The sequence below is a fragment of the Berghia stephanieae genome, chromosome 3, assembly GCF_034508935.2.
Source record: "Berghia stephanieae isolate SIO BIC M18660-M18661 chromosome 3, UCSD_Bste_1.3, whole genome shotgun sequence".
Classification (NCBI taxonomy): domain Eukaryota; kingdom Metazoa; phylum Mollusca; class Gastropoda; order Nudibranchia; family Aeolidiidae; genus Berghia; species Berghia stephanieae.
The window spans coordinates 92,526,820-92,549,813 of record NC_088362.1 but is presented as its reverse complement, the minus strand read 5'-3'; the positions used below and the strand labels follow the sequence as shown (position 1 = coordinate 92,549,813).

Sequence of the window (22,994 nt, the reverse complement as noted above, 5' to 3'; positions counted from 1 at the left end):
CTGAGTCTTCTATCCCCTTATATCGGTTCCTTTGCTTTTGAATGGGATTACTTGGTCTTGTCGTGGCCTCAGCTGGATAAGTTGGCTGGGAGAGATGCAGTAAATTATTAGTTTTTGGAGATTATATTTTTAAACTTTTATTCTTTGAGAAAACTTTGATATCACTTGTTTGTTTTTTTTTTTGTGGATTTCTTTTAGTTAAAGACTCTGAAATAATTTAAATTTTCTCAATGTGGCGTGGGCATTTAAGGAGTATGTTGAGGAGGTATAGTTATGGGACTGTTGAAGTGAATTGAAAAATGTTCAAATTTTTAACGTAAAGAGTATGTTTCCAATGTCAACTATTTTTTCATTGTTTTGTTTTGTTTTTTGTTTTTTTTTTTTGTTTTGGCTGTGTTTTAATCGGTGGTGGTATAATTATCTCTCCACATGTTGAATAATTTTGAATCTTGATTTAACAAAATATTTATTTTACTTTATTAAAAATAATAAATAGTAACCAACGTAACCCACTCATTTTTATTTTGCACCTTCCAATTCTGACTCTTGTATCACGTATTGCAATAATTTCATTGGGTGGGGTTCCTGACCTCCCATAGCGGGCAGGGGGGTACATATTGTGTCTTCTATCCCCTTATATCTGTTTTCCAACATGCTTTCTGTCTTTGTCTTGGAATGAGATTACTTGGTTTTGTCCTGGCCCTGGCCCGAGTCCTGGCTGGGAGGGAAACAGTCAAATGCATAGTTATTGTTTTGAGAGATGATATTTTTTTCCTTGTAAATCATCTCTCTGTTATGTATTATTATATTTATATTTAATGTATGATGTAATCATTTGAGTGTGTTCCTCCTTGTTGGATTTTGTGCTTGTGTCCGGATGAGACTTATAGGTGATCTCAAGCTAAGTACATTGATGGTATGCTCTTGGAATCTACATCTGATCCCTATTTGTTCCCAATTCCCCTTTGTCTTACTCTCTCTTGGGTGCTTCAATTGTAATTCTAGAACTTTTTACTATCCCATTTTCTTCCTTTTTACTGGCGCTGATATAACCTAAATGTGTTGCAAGCGCCGTAAAACCCTTAAAAACAAAAACAAAACATGCAATAATTTCATATAACAAATAAAGGGATAAAGGAGATTTACAATGGGTGGAGATGGAATAGAGAGAGTGATAGCTGACTCTGGCCAAAGGAAGGTGGGGAGGCAAGAGTTCAAAATTGACTAAGTTGGTGCGATTTCATCTATCCCTTAAATAGCGTAACAAATCGCTTTAAAACCCCTGAAAATAACTAATAAGCACTGCCAACATTGCTCTCTCTCTCTCTCTCTCTCTCTCTCTCTCTCTCTCTCTCTCTCTCTCTCTCTCTCTCTCTCTCTCTCTCTCTCTCTCTCTCCACACACACAATAACATGCAAAGTTAGGGCATTAGTTTTAAGGGACCAAATAGGAGCCGCATGCTATTTTTTATCGTTTCAGGTTTCATGTCAATTTTGTTTATGAGTGTCTCTTTGGGTAGCTGGGTCTGTAAGGTCTGATGGAAAGCACTTTGCGATCTATCTAAAGGGAAGCAATACAATTGCTGTCGTCTTCTAACACAATAGAAACTAAGGTAAACTCCATGGATCTAGGTGTGTCTTTTATCTCCTTTTGTCTGTTTTCTGAGTTGCTTTCTGTCTTTTTTTTGTCTTGGAATGAGATTACTTTCCCTGGCCAGAGTCCTTGGCTGGGAGGGAAACAGTCAAATAAATGATTGTAGTTTTTGGGAGATGATATTTTTTCCCTTGTAAATCTTATTTGTACTGTTATTTTTGTTGTTTTGAATATATAATGTAAGCATTTGAGTGCATTACTCTTAGTCTTATCCTATGCTTGTTTCTGGATGAGACTTATGTGATCTCAACTGGGTGAGGTTCCTGACCTCTCATATTGGAGGATCTTACTGTGTCTTCTATCTCCTTATATCTGTTTTCCAACATGCTTTCTGTCTTTGTCTTGGAATGAGATTACTTGGTTTTGTTCCGGCCTTAGCTGGATACCCTGGTTGGAAGGGAAACAGTCAAATGTATAGGTAGAGTTCTGGGAGATGATATTTTTTTGTCTTGTAAATCATCTCTCTGTTATGCACTGTAAGATTTTTGTTTTACAGATATATATATTATTTATAAACAATAAACATTTGAGTGTGTCCCTCTCAGCGGGGGCCTGTGCTTGTGTCAGGATGAGACATTTAGGTGATTTCAACCTAAGTACAATGATAATGTGCTCTTGGAATCTACATCTGTTCCCAATTTGAACTTGTTCTCCCTGGGTGGGGTTCCTGACCGCCCATGGTGAGCAGGGAGGCACTTCCTGTGTCTTCTACATCTGGCTGGGAGGGAAACGGTCAATTGGATAGTTAGAGATTTTGGGAGATGATATTTTTTGTCTCGTAAATCATCTCTCTGTTATGTACTGTATTATGTAATGTTTACATATTATATTATATGACTTGTAAACATCTGAGTGTATTCCTCTTAGTGGGGACCTGTGTTTGTGTCTGGATGAGACTTTTAGGTGATCTCAAACGAAGTACTTTGATAATGTGCTCTTGGAATCTACATTTGTTTCCTATTTGAACAAATTCCCCTTTGTCTTAAGGCTATGAAGGATTACATAAATTAAATTATTGTTATCCTCCACATAGAATGTATTAGATAAACAAGTGTTTAATGTACAAGAAAAAAATAAAGGAATTTGGAGGAGGGTTGGAGTTATTCTTTCTTTTTCTTTTCTTTTTTTTTTCGAGTGCATAAGTAAATTATTGAGAAATGGTTGATATTAAATAGAAGCTCTTCTATTGCTAGTCATTGCAATTAAAATATTAACGTAATTTTGATTATAGTGTTTACTCATCCACTTGAAATATTGGTCTTTTTTGTACAAAATTAATAGGATTCTATTGTTTGCAATAATTGCCTTTGTAAGTAATACTATTTAATATTAATTTCATCGATATAATGGGTTTTATAAAGCAATTTTTGTGACTTTATTTTGATTGTTATTATACTGATTAATAAATTATTATATAAGAAAAAGTTGTTCTCCTGTTATTTTTTTTTTTTTTTATTTCATACATATTTTGATTTCTCATAACAATTTTAAGCTACCACGAACTTATAATCCTCAAACCCAGTGAGGTTCGAATATCAGATTTTCAAAACAGGCTTATAAAAAAAAATATTTAATCTGTGATGCCTTGGGCAAAATTGAGGTAGCCTTTCAACCTCTCATGGTTTATTTGATGTGTCTTCCATCATATATATTTCTATTCCTCCTCCACGTTCCTCTGGGTGGGGATCCTGACCTCCCATAGTGGGCAGGGAGGAACATACTATGTCTTCATCCCCCCATGTATGTTCTCCAACATGCTTTCTGTCTTTGTCTTGGAATGAGATTACTTGGTTTTGTCCTGGCCCTGGCTGGGAGGGAAACATTCAAATGTATAGTTAGTTTTGGGAGATGATATTTTTTTTCCTTGTAAATCATCTCTCTGTTATGCACTCTATTATGTTTTATTTATGTATTATATATGATTTGTAAACATTTGAGTGTATTCCTCTTAGTAGGGACCTGTGCTTGTGTCTGGATGAGACTTTTAGGTGATCTCAATTTAAGTACACTGATAGTGTGCTCTTGGAATCTACATCTGTTCCCTTTTGAACCAATTCCCCTTTGTCTGCCATAGCGGGCAGGGAGGTACATACTGTGTCTTCTATCCCTTATATCTGTTTTCCAACATGCTTTCTGTCTTTGTCTTGGAATGAGATTACTTGGTTTTGTCCTAGCTCTGGCCGGAGTCTAGCTGGGAGGAAACAGTCAAATGCATAGTTATTGTTTTGGGAGATGATATTTTTCTTCCTTGTAATCATCTCTCTGTTATGTATTATTATTTTTATTTTGAATGTATAATGTAAGCATTTGAGTGTATTCCTCTTTGTTGGATTTTGTGCTTGTGTCTGGATGAGACTTCTAGGTGATTTCAAACTAAGTACATTGGTGGTATGCTCTTGGAATCTACATCTGATCCTATTTGTTCCCAGTTCCCTTTGTCTTACTTTTTCTTGGTGCTTTAATTGTAATTCTAGAACTTTTTACTATCCCATTTTCTTCCTTTTACTGGCGTGATATAACCTAAATGTGTTGCAAGCGCCGTAAAACCTTAAAAACAAAACAAAAAACAACCTTTGTCTGCTTATTCTTGGATGCTTTAATTGTAATTCTAGAACTTTTTACTATCCATTTTTTCCCTTTTTACTGGTGCTGATATGACCTTAATGTGTTGCAAGCGCCGTAAAACCTCAAAAACAAATCTCCACGTTCCAGGGGAGGGGATTTACCACCCATTGTGGGCAGGGAGGTCACTGATATGTTTTCCAACTTACTTCCTGTCTTTGTCTTGGAATGCGATTACTTAGTTTTGTTCCGTCCTTGGCTGGGTGGGGTTCCTGACCTCCCATAGTGGGCAGGAAGGAACTTACTGTGTCTTCTATCCCCCTTTATCTCTGTACTTAGTTTGAGATACCTTAGTACCATCCAGACACCAGCACAGGTCCCCACGAAGACCAACACACTCAAATGTTTACGATAAAACCAAAAAATATAAAAGTACTTAACAGAGAGGTGATTTACAAAGAAAAAATATCTCCCCACACTATAACTTTGCATTTGACTGCTTCTCTCCCACCCAAGAAATTCAGGCCAGGGTCAGTGCAAAACCAAGTAATCCCATTCCAAGACAAAGACACGAAGAGACGCGTTTGGAAACACATAAGAAGATATAGAAGACACATAAGCGCCTCTCTGTCCACTATGGGAGGACAAAAGATCTAACCCAAATACGTCTTCTTGCTTTACACAAGAATTAGAATAAAAAGGTAAGTCAATAGGTAATAATTTTCAATACTTTATTTCAACTTCAACAAATGAATCATTGTAATGGTCATTAATTTCAATAATGTGGTGGGAACATGATGCATGACTTCAAAAACACAAATATATACACTCTTGGTACAACTTGGCGTAAGTTTTCTAATGACTCCTGATAAGGTGGGAATTTCAATGCTTGCTTACATTTATCATAACCAATAAAAACGGAAGAAATAAGATAATAAAGAAAAAAACTTAAGATGGTGAAGTTGGTTGGGTGTTTTAAAATAATATTTACTTTAACTTTTATTTGTTCTTTTTATTTATTTTTCTATTTATTTCAATAGACCAAATTTGGCTCCACCTTCACGCTTTCTTATATCTATAATAAAATATTTTATCTCTACACTATGCCTCAGAGTTTCTAAAATATCTTTAGTATGACACATGTTCAAAAAATTTCACCACAAATCAAGGTAAACCAATAAGTCGACGATACAGGAAAATGTTCATTAAATTAATATTACGAAACATGTAAACTGGATTTGTCTGTCATAAAACAACAAAAGGAAAGATTGTCCCAAACACAGAGAAAACAAGGATGAGGAGTAGCAGGAGAAAAAGAGCAGAAAAAGAAGGAGAGGAGGAAGCGAGTGGTTTAATAATATTGATTTTCATGTTACACAGAGAATGCGGTCTGAGACATAATCAATTCTGTACAAATTGTCTATCAAGAACCTTTGGCACTGTTGGTTGATTCAAATTTTCATTGTTTATTTTGATGAACTGATGGATTAAAACATTGAGGAGAAAATGAAAGACAGATGGACAAAATGCAAAAGGTTTGTTAGCAGGTAGGGAATCAGGATTCTTAAATGTCTGAATATTTTGTAAGCATGGTTCTTTGGATCAGAATAATGAATTGTGGAGATGTGTACTAAACTTTGACCTATATTTTCAATATGACTAATTTTCATCAAAAGAGAAGAAATAGAAAATCCAACCAAAACCTAATCTTCATTCTATTTCTTTACGACTGAAACAGCAATAATGACAATGACACTTTCCCCTCAAAAGACATGTCTCTATGTTTGGTTTGAGGGCTTTTTAAGCACTTACAATACTGTTCAGTTCGTTTCAGCAAAGATAAAAAGGAAGATAATAAACTAGTCAAGAGAGTTAGATTAACAAGCATCTTACAATAGGCAAGACAAAGGGGACCAGTTCTACAAAGATCAGAAACAGATCAAAGTGCACTTTATCCTTACAGCTTGTCAAAAACCACAAGTCACAATTAATTGTAAACACTGCCAAAAAGGGATGCACTCAAATGGTTACAAATAATATTATATTAAAAACCTTACAAAAACATTGTCTTGTTTTTGTATTGGAGAAGTTTATAACAGCACTTGCACCACAAGTGGGTCGATTAAGTGTCTGGAAAAGTAAGAAGATAGGCTTGGATATAAGTGTGAGCAGAAGTAGATGATTGAAGAAATGTACCTCTGTATCTGTGTCTGAGACAAAAAGCATCGCCTCACCTGAATCTTTGCCGAAAAAGATAATAGTTGTACTATTACAAACAACGTTTATATAAAATAATATGAACATAATATCAATCAATATTGACATAAGAGATATAACTGAGAGATAATTTACAAGGGGAAAAAATCCCCTCTCCTACAAAATGCATGATAGATTGACTGGTCACAAAAAAGAAGGAAATTTTTCAGCGTGTATCATGACCCATCCATGTGATTAAAACCTATAAATTTGAATTTCACTAACATTTACTAAGATGCAATCCAAAAGTTTGAAGTGTAATTACAAAATATGGTGGTTGAGTAGTACAGGTGGTGGGGATGATGATGAGTAGTCGGTTGTTGTAGTTGTAATGGTGATGTGGTGGCTGTTGTAGTAGTGGTGGTAGGGATGGTGATGTGGTGGTGGTTGTTGTAGTAGTAATGATGGTAGGGATGGTGATGTGGTGGTGGTTGTTGTAGTAGTAATGGTGGTAGGGATGACGTTGTAGTGTTTTTATATAGCAGTGGTGGTAGGGATGGTGATGTGTTGGTAGTAGTAGTAGTAGTGATGGTAGGGATGGTGATTTGGTGTTTGTTGTTGTAACGGTGGTAGGGGTGGTGATATGGTGGTTATTTCAGAATGTATAGTAAAATAAAGGGAGTAAAAATGACTCTTTTAAAAGATACAACACAAAGTAAACGACGTTTCGTTGATTTGTATCTTGTATAAGAGTCCTTTTTACTCCCTTTATTTGACTATACATTTTATTGACTCAATTAGGCACCTCTAGATTTTGGTTATGTCAGTAATGGTGGTAGGGATGGTGATGTGGTGGTGGTGATTGTTGTAGTAGTGGTGGTATGGATGGTGATTTGATGGTGGTGGTTGTAACAGTAGTGGTGGTAGGGACGGTGATGTGGTGGTTGTAGTAGTTATGGTGGGGATGATGCTGTGGTTGTATTTGTGGTAGCGGTTATGTTGATATAGGTGTGGTGAGTCCTTTTTATTAATAAAGAGAAATTGAAAAAAGCAGAACTGTGATAGTGATGGGTGGAGATAAACAACCATTTCAGCGCAAAGGTGGAAGATTCTCAGCTCTCAAGATATCAATGGCCAAACTGGAATGACATTCTGTGATCCTCAACCCAGAATTTTCTACCTCCTCTTTTCTAATGTTTTTCATAGGTTAAAGTACATTTGCAACACGCATGGGTCATTTAAGAATCTGGAAAAGTAAAATAAATGATTTCGATAGAAGAGAGAACAAGAGTAGACAATGGAAGAAATGTTCCTCTCGGTGCTGTTAACAGATTTATGTGACCCTAAATGATTATGATACGATAAATTGAAGAAGAAATAAGAATGTGACAATTTGCTTATGGATTTTGTATCCTAGGCTATAAACATAGTGATAATAAATTCATTTCTCGTTTTCAGAAATGTTTGAAAGACATAGATGCAACCTTTTTCTATCTTAGTGGAATGAATAAAGCTGAATGGGAAAAGGTAGCAGTAATGAAAATAGGTAATGATAATGAACCTTTATCTACACATGCAAAATGATAACATGACTATTAACAAGTAATGAATGATAGTGAGCAAATGGGGAATGGAGATTGCTGAGACACAAGGATGATTCAATATCAAATAATCAATGTATAATACAAATGTAATGGTGCTTATTGCTTTGTGCGGCTATGTGGTCTAGTAATGACACTCGTCCTGCTCTAAGCAGTGCCAAGGCTCTTAACTCACACTCTCTCACGGTACTCAAGTGTAAAATAAGTACCTGGGATTTAACAGCGTTGTCTCTGAAAAAAAATGTAATATCGCCTAACAGGTGTCATGTTTCATTCTACGTGTTCAGTGTTGCTGTCAGCTAGGGACCCTTGTAAAGCGGTTTTTAGCACATTTAGTGGATAATGTGCTATATAAAACCTCATGGTTTTTGGGGTTTCTTTTGTTTTTTAATAAAATCATAATGAATGAAATTAAAGACTAGTTTGAGTCAATAAGGTTGTTTTTTTCTTCTGCTATGTGAGTCTATTCGCACCAACACACATCTTTGTATATTAAGCCTTAACAGATGGTGTTTGATTACACTCTTATCTTTACATGATATCTTGTCATTTTGACCTTGCTGACAGTTGTAACCTTGAAGCCTGAGTCGTTTAAGACCAAGTATTACCACACTCTTGGTAAAAATGGCAAGATACCATTACAGTAAAATAATATCCTGCTACATGTAAAGAGTTATTCATATCTGAATGTACATTAAATGTCATTGTTGAATTTTGATTTATCCTTTAAAATATTCATACAAAGGATGCATGGGGGGGGGGGGGGGGGGGGGGGAGAGGGAGAGAGGGAGAGAGGGAGAGAGAGAGAGATGTTTGTTTTAAAGGGTTTTACGGCGCTTGCAAAACATTTAGGTCATATCAGCGCCAGTAAAAAGGAAGAAAATGGGATAGTATAAAATATTCTAGGTATATGATTAAAAGGACATGAGAAAAAAGTAAGTCAGTCATAGGGAAACTGGTTCAAATAGGGAACAGATGCAGATTCCAAGAGCACACTATAAGTGTACTTAGTTTGAGATCACCTTAAAAGTCTCACCCAGACACAAGCACAAGATCCCACTAGGAGGAATACACTCAAATGCTTACAAATCATATGTTAAAAAAATAAATAAATAACAGTATGAGAGATGATTTAGAAGGAAAAAAATATCTCCCAAAACTATAACTATACATTCGTCTGTTTCCCTCCCAGCCAAGGACTCCAGCCAGGGTCAGGACAAAACTATTTAATCTCATTCCAAGACAAAGACAGAAAGCAGTTGGAAAACAGATATAGGGGGATAGAAAACACAGCAAGTACCTCCCTGCTCACTATGGGAGGTCAGAAACCCCACCAAAATAACAATAAAAAAATAGGGAGGGGGATTGAGGGTAATGAATCATTTCAAGCAGCATCACTTCACATATGTGTCAATGCGTGACATAATCAGTCGGAAGGTGAACATTTTGGATTTGCATTTTTTTTGCATTTTCTGAAAAGAATATGCTCCCCAAAGCATTTTAATCTTTATTGGGTGATTTTTCATGAATTTATGGTCAGATGTTTGGGAAAGGTATCGAGCAACTTTCTCAAATTTCATACCTTTTCAACTTGACCAGCTGTAAAAAATATTTAGAAGTGAAATTAAGCTTTGATATTTCCCGCAGATGTACAAAAAGGGTTGATTTAATCATTTGTGACAAGAACTCATTTTTGATAAAAATTGACCTTCAAACTAAACTTGGCAATATCTCAGTTCAAACTTTTTCAACACTGATTATTTCATTCACAGTAACATATATTCAGTAAGATCACAGAGCTGATGTGAAAGCACGTCTTAATGGTGTAGCATCCAAACAATCAATTATATTCAAAAAGCACACAGATAACTGAAAAACACCCATGATATAAATGAGATACACATATTCTTCAAGAGGCATGCTGCATTTCAAATTCAGTTATCACAAAAATAGAACTTTGTATTCTTTCAAATCAATGGTAAAATATAATTTTCAAGACGTCTCCAGAATGAGTTTGATATGACATGTGATCATGGTTCATAAGAATAATGATTTAACAAGAATACAATGCTATTCGAAGGCATAGATTCATTTCATTGAGCATAAAGAAATAGTGCTATGTATTATTAACATTAAAATTGATACAGTAAATGAAAACAAAAAGTACAACAATATTCTTAAATGTGTGAAATAAATAAAACAATCTCTTTCGGCCATTATCAGTTTATGAAAGAAGAAAAAAAAATAGATTTCTATTTCCCCAAATATATCAACACCTACAACAGCAAAAACGTTAAATACTACTTTGAAGACTACAGTCCTGCAAAAAGAGATGTGGAAATATACTTTTGTTTGTTTTTGTTTTTTTAATGATTATGATGTCATATTGCACAAAATTTCCTATGAGGCATCCTTGAATTTACAAGAGAAGTGCTCAACAGCTTTCCCTGAACCAGACATATTTCAGACAACAAATAAGAAAATTGAAAATTCAAACTCTTGTTTACAAATAAAAGTCAAAGAACTGAGCATTACATAATTTTGAAAATGCGCTATACATATGTCATCTATTACTATTATTATTAAACAAAGAACAAAACATGTATTATCATAGGGTGAAAGAATTTCGCTTATCTAAACAGGAAAAAAATATCTGAGATGCTTCAGAACAGAGACTAGTGGCTAAATCTAAAATGTTTAATTTGTTTTTGTTTTTGAGGGTATTACTGCGCTTGCAACACATTGAGGTCATCAGCGCCAGTAAAAAGGAGGAAAATGGGATAGTAAAAAGATCCAGAATAACAATTAAAGCACCCAAGAAAAAGTAAGACAAAGGGGAATTGATTCAAATAGGAAGCAGATGTGGATTCCAAGAGCACACTATCAGTGTACTTAGTTTGAGATCACCTTAAAGTCTCATCCAGACACAAACGCAGGTTCCCACTAAGAGGAATACAACACAAAAAAGTAATACAATGCATAACAGAGAAATGATTTACAAGACGAAAAATATCATCTCCCAAAACTCTAACTATGAATTTGACTGTTTTCCTCCCAGCCAGGATATCTGGCCAGGGCAAGGACAAAATCAAGTAATCTCATTCCAAGACAAAGACAGAAAGCATGTTGGAAAACAGATATAGGGGGATAGAGGACACAGTAAGTGCCTCCCTGTCCACTATGGGAGGTCAGAACCCCATCCAGCTAAAATGTTTAACAGAAACTTTCTGTTTTCAATAATTGTATATGGAAGAAAGAAATCAAAATTTGACCAATTTTGTCACCCCCGTTCTCAAAATTAATTTTTGGTGTAATTGGGATCTCTACATAGCTAGACATAATACTCAAATCAAATGAAGTATTTAATGCTCACATTATTTTCTGTAAAACGATGAGTTTCCAGGGTGACAATAATTATATCTCAGAATGGTTCATATCCTCCAATTTGATGTTTGATCATAATTGGAAACTATAAATGCCACTTGCACTACAAGCACACACACACACATATATGTATGTACACATACATACATACATACGTACACACGCACATACATACATACATACATACATACATACATACATACATACATACATACATACATACATACATACATACATACATACATACATACATACATACAAGATAACCACAAGTGATATGTTTTGTCTGGTAATATGTAAAGGCCTGGGAAGAAAGGAAAACAAGAGACAATGAATGAAAATATGACCAAATGAAATAAAACGAAATATTACTACAGAAAAAAAGCGAGAAGGGCCATGAATATCTGAAATTCATGCCAAATATTGCATTCTGGGACTAAGTTTACGAGAATAATAATAAATGCTTACAGTCTCTTCATCTAATAAAATGACTGAATTTAGCTGTAAGAAATAGTGAAAATTTGACAATTGAAAATATAATTAACTGGGAATTTCACACTGAATAAACTAAAATGTCAGTACTATCTTAAAACTTTCTCTGCAACATTACATCGATGTAGGTCAAGACTATGTGACCCACTGCTACAGACTAGTATTATGTTAGGATCAATGATGTGCTCAATTTGAATCCATATTCAAAAATGTGAAACAAGTTAAAATTCTATGTTTTAATGAGGAGAATGAATATAGAAACTTAAAACGGCCAAAAACAAAAACAAAAACAAACAAAAAATACCCAAAAAATGAAAAGAAAAAGAAAGAAAAAACACCCAAAAAAGTAAACTTAAATTTGGAATTTCTGATTTTAACCCAGGTTTATTACCAGATTCTGCCCCCCGTTGATCATATATTTTCATCCTCTACCAATCAAACATGGGCATACTCAAGATCTCCTGTGGCTCATTGTTTTCCTCTGGATTATTTACAAGATTAGTGCTACCACTCCCATTGGTATCACCATTGTCGCAACCATCTATCATTACATTGTTTAGATCAGTGCCACTGCTGCTGCTGTTGTTGTTATTGTTGTGACGAACTTCATTGTTACTATTACTGCCTGAGGAAGTATCATTGAACTGTCTTTGGTTATTGCTGATACTATTGGTTGAGATGGTTGTGGCAGATGTACGCTGACCAGCAACGCTGTTGGTAATGCTTCCAATGTGACCGTTGAACTGTTTGGCAGAGCTATTGTGGTTGTAATTATGACTATATGTTGATGGAACTGATTCGGCAGGAGGAATGTAAGGTTGATAATTGAATGGGGTGTTGTGCTTCTCTGTATACGTCTTTGCAGAGTCCTCACTGAGAACCCTTTCCAAAGCAGCAACTCCATTGGATGGAATGAGACTTCCCACAACGCGTTGGTTGTCTTCAGTGCGAAGGCGGATGATTTGCATTCGTGAGGCAGAGTTTAAGCTAACCAAGACACTCTCCACTTTACTCCAGACACTAAGCACAGATCCACTCAATACCCAGTAGAATCGTGTCCTCAGACCAAATTCACACAGCATACCGGCAGCAGCTCTCCGACAATTTCCTTTCCTGATAGGGAAAAAAATAAAATGGAAAAGAGTTTTGATGACGTAAAGAAACAATTTCGATTGATGGAATGTAGTCCTTCAAGATGTGAGGAACAAGGAGCCAGAGTTTAATTCAGTTCCTATAGAGTGAAACGGACAATAGTAATTGCTTGCTACCATTTGGATAGGTTGCAAGTCTATAGCAAAGTCAGTGCTCTTAACAGACGAAAGTAAAAAAGTCTGAAAATGTTTAACCCACCCCCACCCATCAGTCGGTCAGACTCAAACTAAATCCAAAATGACACAACATAAGAAAAATATTTATATTTTCTGGAATATTTTATAAGATGTAAATATCATTTAATTCATACATTTATTACATCCGACAATGCTACTTATCCACTACATAAAGATACAATAAACTTTTGGCTGCAAAGGTCATATCATTCTCATGCCTTATGCTAGAACTTATTGGTTGTTGCAACCAAGTGGTTATACAAATTATTAGACTCATGAATTTTAAATAAACTGCAAAATAGAGAGAAAAACTGATTTAAAAATCAGCCAATCCTCTTCATTTCCTTGACTAAGGCGTAGTCAATTATACATCCTTAACGCGATATACTATTTCACTATGCAAGCTTGAGAGAGAGGAGAGAGAGAGAGAGAGAGAGAGAGAGAGAGAGAGAGAGAGAGAGAGAGAGAGAGAGGAGAGAGAGAGAGAGAGAGGAGAGAGGAGAGAGAGAGAGAGAGGAGAGAGAGAGAGGAGAGAGAGAGAGAGAGAGAGAGAGAGAGAGAGAGAGAGAGAGAGAGAGAGAGAGAGAGAGAGAGAGAGAGAGAGAGACTACTCTAAAAGAAACGGATATTACTTTATTCTGTGATCATGGGACAATAGCTAATAATACTAAAAAATCTGAGACACTGGAAAAGATGGAATTCCGCCAAAAAGCAGAAAATTAAAAGAAAGTATTTTCTGCCAGATTAACAGCTACCAGCTACCCAATCACTGCAGGACAGAATAAAATGTGACTTAACCCGGGATCAATCTGGGTCGTTTTGAGTGTGAAGCGAGTGCTCTACCAACTGAGCTATCAGGATCCCCTGATGATGAAAATGCAGTCACAATTAAAAGTATCAAGATGCTGATATTCTAACTTCACTAAGTGATTGTGTCTTGTCATTATTTTAGTATCAAATTAATCGACTTACCAATACTGATGACTGCACTGAGTCTCAGATGCAATATACTGGTCTTCCCATAAAGGCTGGGCTACATCAGGCAGGCACTTTTTATACTTTTTTCGTATCTCCTCCAGCGTCTCGCATCGACTCTGTAGGCCACTGTTGGGTCTATAGAGGTTGAACATCAACTCTCTTTTCTTATTCTTTCCTTGTATCACAGCCAACACAACAGTCTTCTTCAGATTACGATCCTGTTAGATGAAAATAAAAAAGCATGGATTAATTAATTCAAACAGTCGAAAACAAACAAATTTCAAAATGGAAAAGTGATACAGAAATGATAGACCTGTAAATGAGCTCTATAAAAATTGACTGAAACTCTTCGACAAACTGAAGATTCAATTATTTTTTAAAAAATAAGGGCATCATTGGAGAGGAGAGTGATAAATACAATACATTAAAATAGTGGGTGTTATTTCTTACTGGAAGTATGACTGCCATAATTTGATGTAGAAGGAATGCTAAATAAGCATGTCACTCATATAGGTAAAGATGACTTCATCAAAGTCATATTCCTGCCTCTGGAATTTTTTTTGACATAGTCAGAAAAATAATCACCATTATCATCTTTAACTTCTAGCCATGACCAATTGAATTTATTCCTCACACTCACATCTTTAACTTTATCGATGCTCGACAAGTCTGAATTGCGATCCACGAACAGCTCAGCCATTGTGAGAACATTAGAATAATGTAGCAATGATCAAACTTGATTTTCAATCAGTAAATGACAGAGAAACAAAAACTTAAATAAATATGACTTCTAGCCAATACACTGAATTATTAAGTAGAAGTGAATTATCAAGAAGAAACTTCGGCAGGCGTAGCGGAAAAATTCAAAGAATCGAAATGAAGGTAAATCGCCACAAAACAGCAAGCTCGCTTGGGCTTGAGCAAAACAATGGCAGAAAACGTCCTGATTTGCACGGGAATTAATTAGGCTACTTACCATTGTTCCTTATAATCAGGTACTCAATCAGTGAAGAAACGGTCAACCAGTTTGTATACAACGTGAGGCAATCGGAATGTGCTTGTAGCAATCCTAATCTAACTTTCGATTTAAAGGTGTCTCCATCATCTACTAGAGATGTTACTTCCGGCATTCGCATTTTATTTTTTTTTATAATTTTAAACCCCAGCTTGTAATTGTGGTCAATTTTGGCTTAGACGAAACAGTGAAATTTATCGCTCGGCGGCTCAGTTAAAATTGGCTACCGTTGGGATCACGACAGGTTGGAAAGTGAAAAAATAATTTAACGAAGGCTGTGTGAAATTTCACTGGAATGTGTTCAGTCACGCCAATTCTAAAAAGCGCCGCTTAGCCTTGGCAATAAATCCATCGTTAATATTAACGGCTCCCATGAGCTATGCGTAGCGTTATGGAACACTCCTAATTACTATACGGTCATTCGACGACGATTTGTGAATTCTTTCTTTCTTCACTTCTTTCTTTCCTTTTTTTTAATATTTGAATTTGACAAATTGACTGATTTCAGTTAATTGACTGAGAATTTACAGGTCTAAAATGAACAAACCAAATGCATAATGGTGAGAGAATATTTCTTCTCACTTTCAGATGACAGTCACTCATGAATTTGTTTTAAAATTCTGGTTTATGCCATGAGGCTATGTGGTCTTGTCGTATGACACTCACTTTCGGATCAGAAGATCCTGGGTTCGAGCCTCGCTCAGTGCATAGTTGAGTCCTTGGAAAAGGCTCTTTACTCACATTCTCTCATCGCACTCAGGTGTAAAATGAATACCTGGCCGTTAATAGCGTTGTCTCATTCTATATCTTACATGTTGCTGTTGGTCAGGGACCCACGTAAAGCGCGTTGAGCACATTTAGTGGATATTGTGCTATATAAAAGTCTAGTTTTTTTTTTTTTGTTTTTTTTTTATTTGTATTTGTAGTTAACCAAATAACTGTTCTGGAGACAAGATGAAGCCATTAAACAAATGAAACGAACAGCAGTAACTATTCATCACAGACACAAACCTAGACCTACCATAAAGAGAAAAAAATCCTTGGATTATTTCTTTTTACATAAGAAACAATCATAAAATCAAATTAAAATGTGGACATACAAGCTTTAAGATACATGGAATTAACCTACAATGACAAAAACAAGAGAGAGAGAGAGAGAGAGAGAGAGAGAGAGAGAGAGAGAGAGAGAGAGAGAGAGAGAGAGAGGGAGGGAGAGAAAGAGAGAGAGAGAGAAGAGAGAGAGAGAGAGAGAGAGAGCGAGTGAGAGAGAGAGAGAATGAGAGAGAGAGAGAGAGAGAGAGAGAGAGAATGAGAGAGAGAGAGATAGAGAGAGAGAGATAGAGAGAGAGAGAGAGAGAGAGAGAGAGAGAGACAGATAGAGAGCATGAGAGAGAGAGAGAGAGATGAGAGAGAATGAGAGAGAGAGAGAGAGAGAGAGAGAGAGAGAGAGAGAGAGAGAGAGAGAGAGAGAGAGAGAGACTACTCTGCCAGAATATTTTATGAATTGATTTTTCTTTAGACTAGAAGGAGGGCATAATGAATTGTATATTTAATTTTTTTTTTTTAAAGACAAATATACTAAAACAAAACAAGACACCAACTTGCACATAAAACATAAGATTGCCAATAGTTTTAGACTATAACGCTACATCTAAAAAGGTAAAAAAAAATCTGGACCTATTTGCCCCATTCCAGTGCTGTCAACCCTAGCCCATGTAAATGTGTACAATGGAGAGCCAAACTGATTAAGGTTTTGAAAAAAAAAAATGCATACAATCCTGAATAAAATATATATTGGCAACATCATAATTGATATTTAAATTAATAAACTTACTCTTCATTGACTTTCAGGATCAACGTATTATAAATGTGATATGAATGACCCAGTCAGATATTTTAGTGAACTCATGAAATTTGAAATCAAACTGTTGAAGAACACTAAAAGAATGTATGAGTTAAATAAGGCTTTAAACAAAAGAAATTGAAAGATGCCTACAATCCTTAGGAAAATGCATAAACAATTACCAAAAATGAGTAAGAATATGCATTTTTTAAAGTAAGGTTCGCAGCAGTGCCATTCCCTTCCCAGTCGATCATCAACTGATCCAAGACCACCACTGGACTTGTGGCACTTTTGAACTTTTGACAATTGACTCTAGTCTGTCTAGGTCGACGTCCCATGAATTGAGTACAAGTGAAAATGTGACGTGGCGTGATGACGATTACGCAGATTCACCACTTTCATATCAGCTTCAATCTTCACATTGCATTCTCCCCAAAACAGCAGAATCTGAAGATTATCACCACATAAATTGTCATTTGACAATATTTCAGAATTGAGAACAGTGGAGTAAATTTGGCCATGTATGCATTTCATTTCTCGGTTTAAAAAAGAATATTTTCAAATTGTCTCCAAAACTTTGGTTACAAAATTGGAATCTGGAGTAAAAACCTGAAATGAGCAAATTTGACAACACACACACACACACACACACACACACACACAAAAAAAGCCTGTGTAAACCAATTAAATCAGTGCAAGTGGCAGCTCTCAGCAAGTGAAATCCTAGACAACAGCCACTCGTCCCACAAAATGAGGGTTTTTAAAATTGAACTCTGTCAGAATCACTCCTAGAACAGTGACTCACTTTTCTTAACCAAGCATTTAATCCTGTCTGACCCAGACACTAATTGCACACGCAATGACTAACCTGAAGACTACAGTAAAACCCTTCATCCAATGAACCACATCGTCTCCACAGTTCCATGGCTGCCTGGCATGTCATACCCCTTTCCACAGCAAACTTGCTCAGCTCTGTTTTGGCTTGATTGGTCACTGTGTTACCCACAAATACCTTAGTCTCGATTTTTCGAACTTTTTCTTCACCTGATCCCAAATCTTGAGTTTTAAAAATAATAAATATAAAGCATTTTATAAATTAAAATGTAAATGTTGAAATAGAAATGTGAAAAAGCTGAAGCAGCAATTAATTAGTTATAGCACAATGATGAAATGAAGTGACATTATTATCTTTAACACAATTAAAGAAAATTGAATGATTATAAATTAATAACAGAAAAATTGTGATAAAACTAATTAATTGAACAAAGATGAAATTAAAGTGAACCAGCTTGATTTTAGGGGGTAGGAATCACATCCCATATAAGCTATTGAAGAAATTGATTCCAAAGAGTGACAAGGTCATTTAGGTACCCGATCCTAATTCTGTAAGTGTTTAATTACAACACATAAAAAAGAAAGTGTTGACAAATCTTATATTTAATGTTTGGTGATTTTCTTAAAAGTAGAAAAATGACTTTCTCATTTTTCCCCTTGAATTACTTAATTAATAATAATAAGTTTAATCATACCTAGAATGCCCATGTCCCAACGACCATTTCTCTTGGCTTCCAAAATAATGGCTGTCAAAGTATCCATAAAATACTTGAACAGGGCATTTTGGACAGCAACTTTCATACCCAAGATTCGATTGAGAAACTTGGAGATATTATTGAAGTCTGAGGAATTTTTTGAAAAAAAAAGATGAATTAAGAATAATTTTTTTGAAGATATTAACAAACAGAAATTTATCATAAAGTCAGTGGGAAAAATGTTTTAATGCTCCATCAAGAGTATGAGTGACCTTCGACAAATGAATGCCATATCACTTGCCTAACACATCATGTGTAGGCTATAACATTGCCTTACATTTAATATTCATACTTCATTGAAAATCTATACCAAAGTAAATTAATATATTCATGGTGCAATCGAATAATAACGGTACAAAATGTTATAAGCACCAATCCTCTGTCAACCAACCTTTTTCCAAAGTAGCAAAGCCTGTCTTTTCATCAATGTTGATCATTCCAACACCAACAAGTGCTTCCTTCACATCTAAAATAGAATGAAACACCCGGAAATCATTAGTATTCATTAAAGGGAACAAGACCAAACGCTGTGTGTGTTAGTTGATTACCGAGGATGCGTGTGTGCAATAACTTGGACTCGACAAGATTTGTGGTGAGATTGTCAGCAAGGAATTGACAATCAACACAGAAGGAACTAAATTGACGTCACTCAGCTCCAGTTATTGTTTTTAGCCTGCCATATTAAAGTAGTTCTCACTAATTTCATCAATCAGACTTAATGTTCAAGGGTACACAGTGTTTTATGTCTTGATACATTATATCCGGCTGGCAGATGTTATGCGTAATTTAGCTTCAAACACAGCATTAAAAGTTAACTGGTTTGTTTTGTTTTTGACTCCATATTTCAAGGCAAAGAAATAAAAACTCCTTTGTCTTTCCTTTATGTTTGATTTGTCTTTTGATGAGGTTGATTTTTTTTTTTATTTCTTTAAAAAAATATAATTATTTTTATGTCGACACTCGACAGAATCTATCGAGCAAAGTTGTACTGTCAAAGTGTCAGAAGATTTGCAAGCCTGATTATAACACTATAAAAAAGGACAGTCCAGTTTTCGATAAAGAAAGGTAACCAGCCATTAAAGAATAATATCCTACCTTTGAAGAAATCTCCAGAATAATCTTTGGGTGGAGGGACAGTGATTGAGTCTGTCTGTACATCCAACACTGATTTCATCACAGTCTCAAGGGCAGCACGGCCATACTGTGCAAAGAAATATTCAAAGGTTAGAGTTTTTATTTTTTTTGACTCACTCAAGAACCAGAGACAAGCCGTTAATACCATGACATAATGTCTTCCAATATTCCAATGGATTCTAGAGAAAGTTTCAAAATGTTACTTCTTTTCAATGCATTAATGGCAGAAATATTATTTTATAAGTATTGAAAGTGGAATTGAATGAAGTAATAAAATAAAAATGACTCACTCTGTTATCTATATTAAACCGACTCAAGTCTCTAGATTCTGTAGCCCTCCTATCACCATGTGTCAAGGCACCCTGTCAATAGAAGAAAGAGAATTGTTATGAACATAAGTTATGTCGCAATCATCGAGCACTTCAATCATAATCTGCATGAACTTCCTGCTAACATCTATCACAATATTAGACCAATTCTATAACACGTATCATAACACTATAACAATTAGACAAATTTTAAAATTTTAACCTTCAACAAGTGCATGTGGGGTAGGTGATATTTTAGTTCACAAACTCACAACCAAACTAGAGAGGGGAATGGGTCTTAAGTTCCACAAATCTGGTCATCCAGTCAGAAAATGAAAGACTGGGTCTCTTTTTACTTGGATAAAGTAAAAGTGATGTGAAATGGAATTGGTCACCCTACTGCATTCAATTCTTGACCGAGAACATTATTCTGCTAACAAGGCAACTTTTGTTCACATATGAGACCCACTTTACTTTTTGTGCCTTCCTGTCCATTTTTCACTTATTATTTTTTAAAAGAGCTTTAATGCCTTACCAAGCTCTCCAACCTCTTGGCAACAGTAGCAGCAAACCTTCTTTCTCCAGCCAACTCTGATATGAGGAACACATACTCAGGAGCACTGACTTGATTAGACCGATGGGTACGTCCTGACATGAGGAAGGAAATGTATTTTATCATCACCTGCTTTAAAATCTGCACATTACATTGACTTGATTAGTGGTTCATTTATACCATAGTATAGTCGTGAGAAATCAGTAATGAGATCAAGGCAATTAATAAAGGATTTCGATTTTATAAATAAGATCTACAATTACAGCATACATTTGGAAAAAAGGGGAAAAAATGTGATCTTTTCTTTAGAGTAAGGAATAAAGAAAAGTCTGTCATTAACAACCATACATCAATGGTTCAGAGTACTAGGTAAAGCAAAATATCTTGCACAAGCATGGACATTTTGCTTACAAACATAAATCGACTCATACCAAACTGCTGAATGGCTCTGTCAGCACTCCATGGCAATTCTAATGTGACATGGACACGTCGCTTCTGGTTGATGACTCTTTTGTCTGCCTGTAGAGAAATACCAGAGCTGGCGGCCTCTGATATTATTGCAATGCTCTGTGGATTGGAGAAATATTCGAAAATAGCATATATGTAGAAATAAAAATAATAATAATAATAATAATAATATATAATAATAATAATAATAATAATAATAATAATAATAATAATAATAATAATAATAATAATAATAATAATAAATAATAATAATAATAATAATAATAATAATAATAATAATAATAATAATAATAATAATAATAATAATAATAATAGTAATAATAATAATCATATTCATAATAATACTGTTTAGCATTCGCAAACACATTTATGCTAATGTTCCAGGCATATTGTAATTAAATAAACCATGACAACATAGATATCACAACTAAAATAGAAGCCATAGACAACAAAAATGAATTAATTTGACACTGATAGCAGCTGTATAGCACGATCCCACGGTCCAATAAAACAGGATAAGACATCAAATTAGGTTTTGATAAATCCAGATTTCCCCCCAAAACAGAAAAACAACAACAAAAATTCTGTTTCATAAAAACAAAACGACATTACAAACTGTAAAACTTTATACTTAAGTCCAAAATATTTAAAGACAATCATTGGCAACTCTGATCTTGAAGGGACCATAAGAGGAGCAAGAGAAGAAATTTAAGGACCAATTTTATTTGTAAAAGCCTTGGGTTATTTCTATAATAAAATATCAAATGGTTTTGATCCAAAATCTTGAAGCTAAAGCAGGTGATCCCGAATGAGTCAAAGTAAAGGAAGAGAGAGTTTAAAATATAATTAATCGACCTGACCCAAGTGATAAATATGACACTGGTGAAGAGAGAAGAAATGTTTACCTTCTCTCCGTCCATGAAGCGCTGCTTTTCTGTCAGATTCAGGATCTCAAGGGGCACATCAGATTCCGACCGAGACTCAAACTGGACTCCATCATGAGTTGATACAACTCTTGACTTACGGCCCGTCATCTGGGGAAAGTGTTTTTGAAAAATAATTATTGCGCATGACAACAACAAAATATATCACAGCCCTCAAAATTTGACTATGAAATCCCATTTCCCAATAGAATAAACCAGTGGCCATGAAAGATTTATTTTAGTTTGAGAAACAATTACTTCTTAAACATTTATTTTGAAATACTTAATGTATCTAAAACCTTCATTATATAAAAAAAATTACAGAAAGGAATATTTTGGGCTAAAATTCTTCATCAACCTTTGCAAACATTATAAAATGAAGATACACTATACTTGCAAGACAGTGGACAGGCGTTGAGGGATTTTAACATGAAAAAGAACTAGTTTAATTATTCAGTGATGATAATAGCAATTTATCAAAAGGAGGAACATGCATTGGTCCATCAGTCAAACTCAAACAAAATCATAACATAAAATATCATAGTTTCGTATATTATATTACTACTTCTAGTGTACATCTTTTCTTAATAGTAGAGATATAACTTCTTTTATGTCAATTTTTAATGAATTGTCCTTTCCTTACAACATTTTTTTAAAATACAAGAGATTTAGAACTAATCTTTGTTCAAAAGGCCTGAAAGAATTTGTTACTTGTTTTATCTTTATTTCTGTAGCCCAGGTGTTCAGGATCTTACAAATAAGACTCAAGTATCTTTAATAATTAAACATTATAAAATATTGCAAAAACAAAGGTAAAAAGAGTAAACTAAGTTGAGCACCCCTTATATTTGTAACAGATTAATATCATATCTCTTTTACCAGATGACGTTTATAAAGATAAAATGAAGATTGATAGAAAAATGGTTACGAAGGAGATATATGGATAAGAGAAAGATATAAACAGAAA

General features: G+C 34.9%; 1 protein-coding gene across 4 annotated transcripts in view; it reads right to left on the bottom strand.

The window, feature by feature from the left end:
* Positions 1 to 10,713: 10,713 nt before the first annotated feature.
* Positions 10,714 to 22,994, bottom strand: part of LOC144968841 (protein strawberry notch homolog 1-like) — a 66,570-nt gene continuing 54,289 nt past the window's right edge. For all 4 annotated transcript variants that reach the window (XM_078907581.1, XM_078907584.1, XM_078907585.1 and 1 more), the window contains exons 21-30: positions 22,010 to 22,138; positions 21,068 to 21,203; positions 20,619 to 20,731; positions 20,066 to 20,137; positions 19,737 to 19,842; positions 19,033 to 19,107; positions 18,582 to 18,728; positions 17,921 to 18,108; positions 14,189 to 14,412; positions 10,714 to 13,001 (exon numbers count right to left, since the gene is read on the bottom strand). In XM_078907581.1, coding sequence (XP_078763707.1) covers positions 12,317 to 13,001; positions 14,189 to 14,412; positions 17,921 to 18,108; positions 18,582 to 18,728; positions 19,033 to 19,107; positions 19,737 to 19,842; positions 20,066 to 20,137; positions 20,619 to 20,731; positions 21,068 to 21,203; positions 22,010 to 22,138 — 1,875 coding nt within the window. In that variant the 3' untranslated portion in view covers positions 10,714 to 12,316. The remainder of the gene's footprint in view (positions 13,002 to 14,188; positions 14,413 to 17,920; positions 18,109 to 18,581; positions 18,729 to 19,032; positions 19,108 to 19,736; positions 19,843 to 20,065; positions 20,138 to 20,618; positions 20,732 to 21,067; positions 21,204 to 22,009; positions 22,139 to 22,994) is intronic.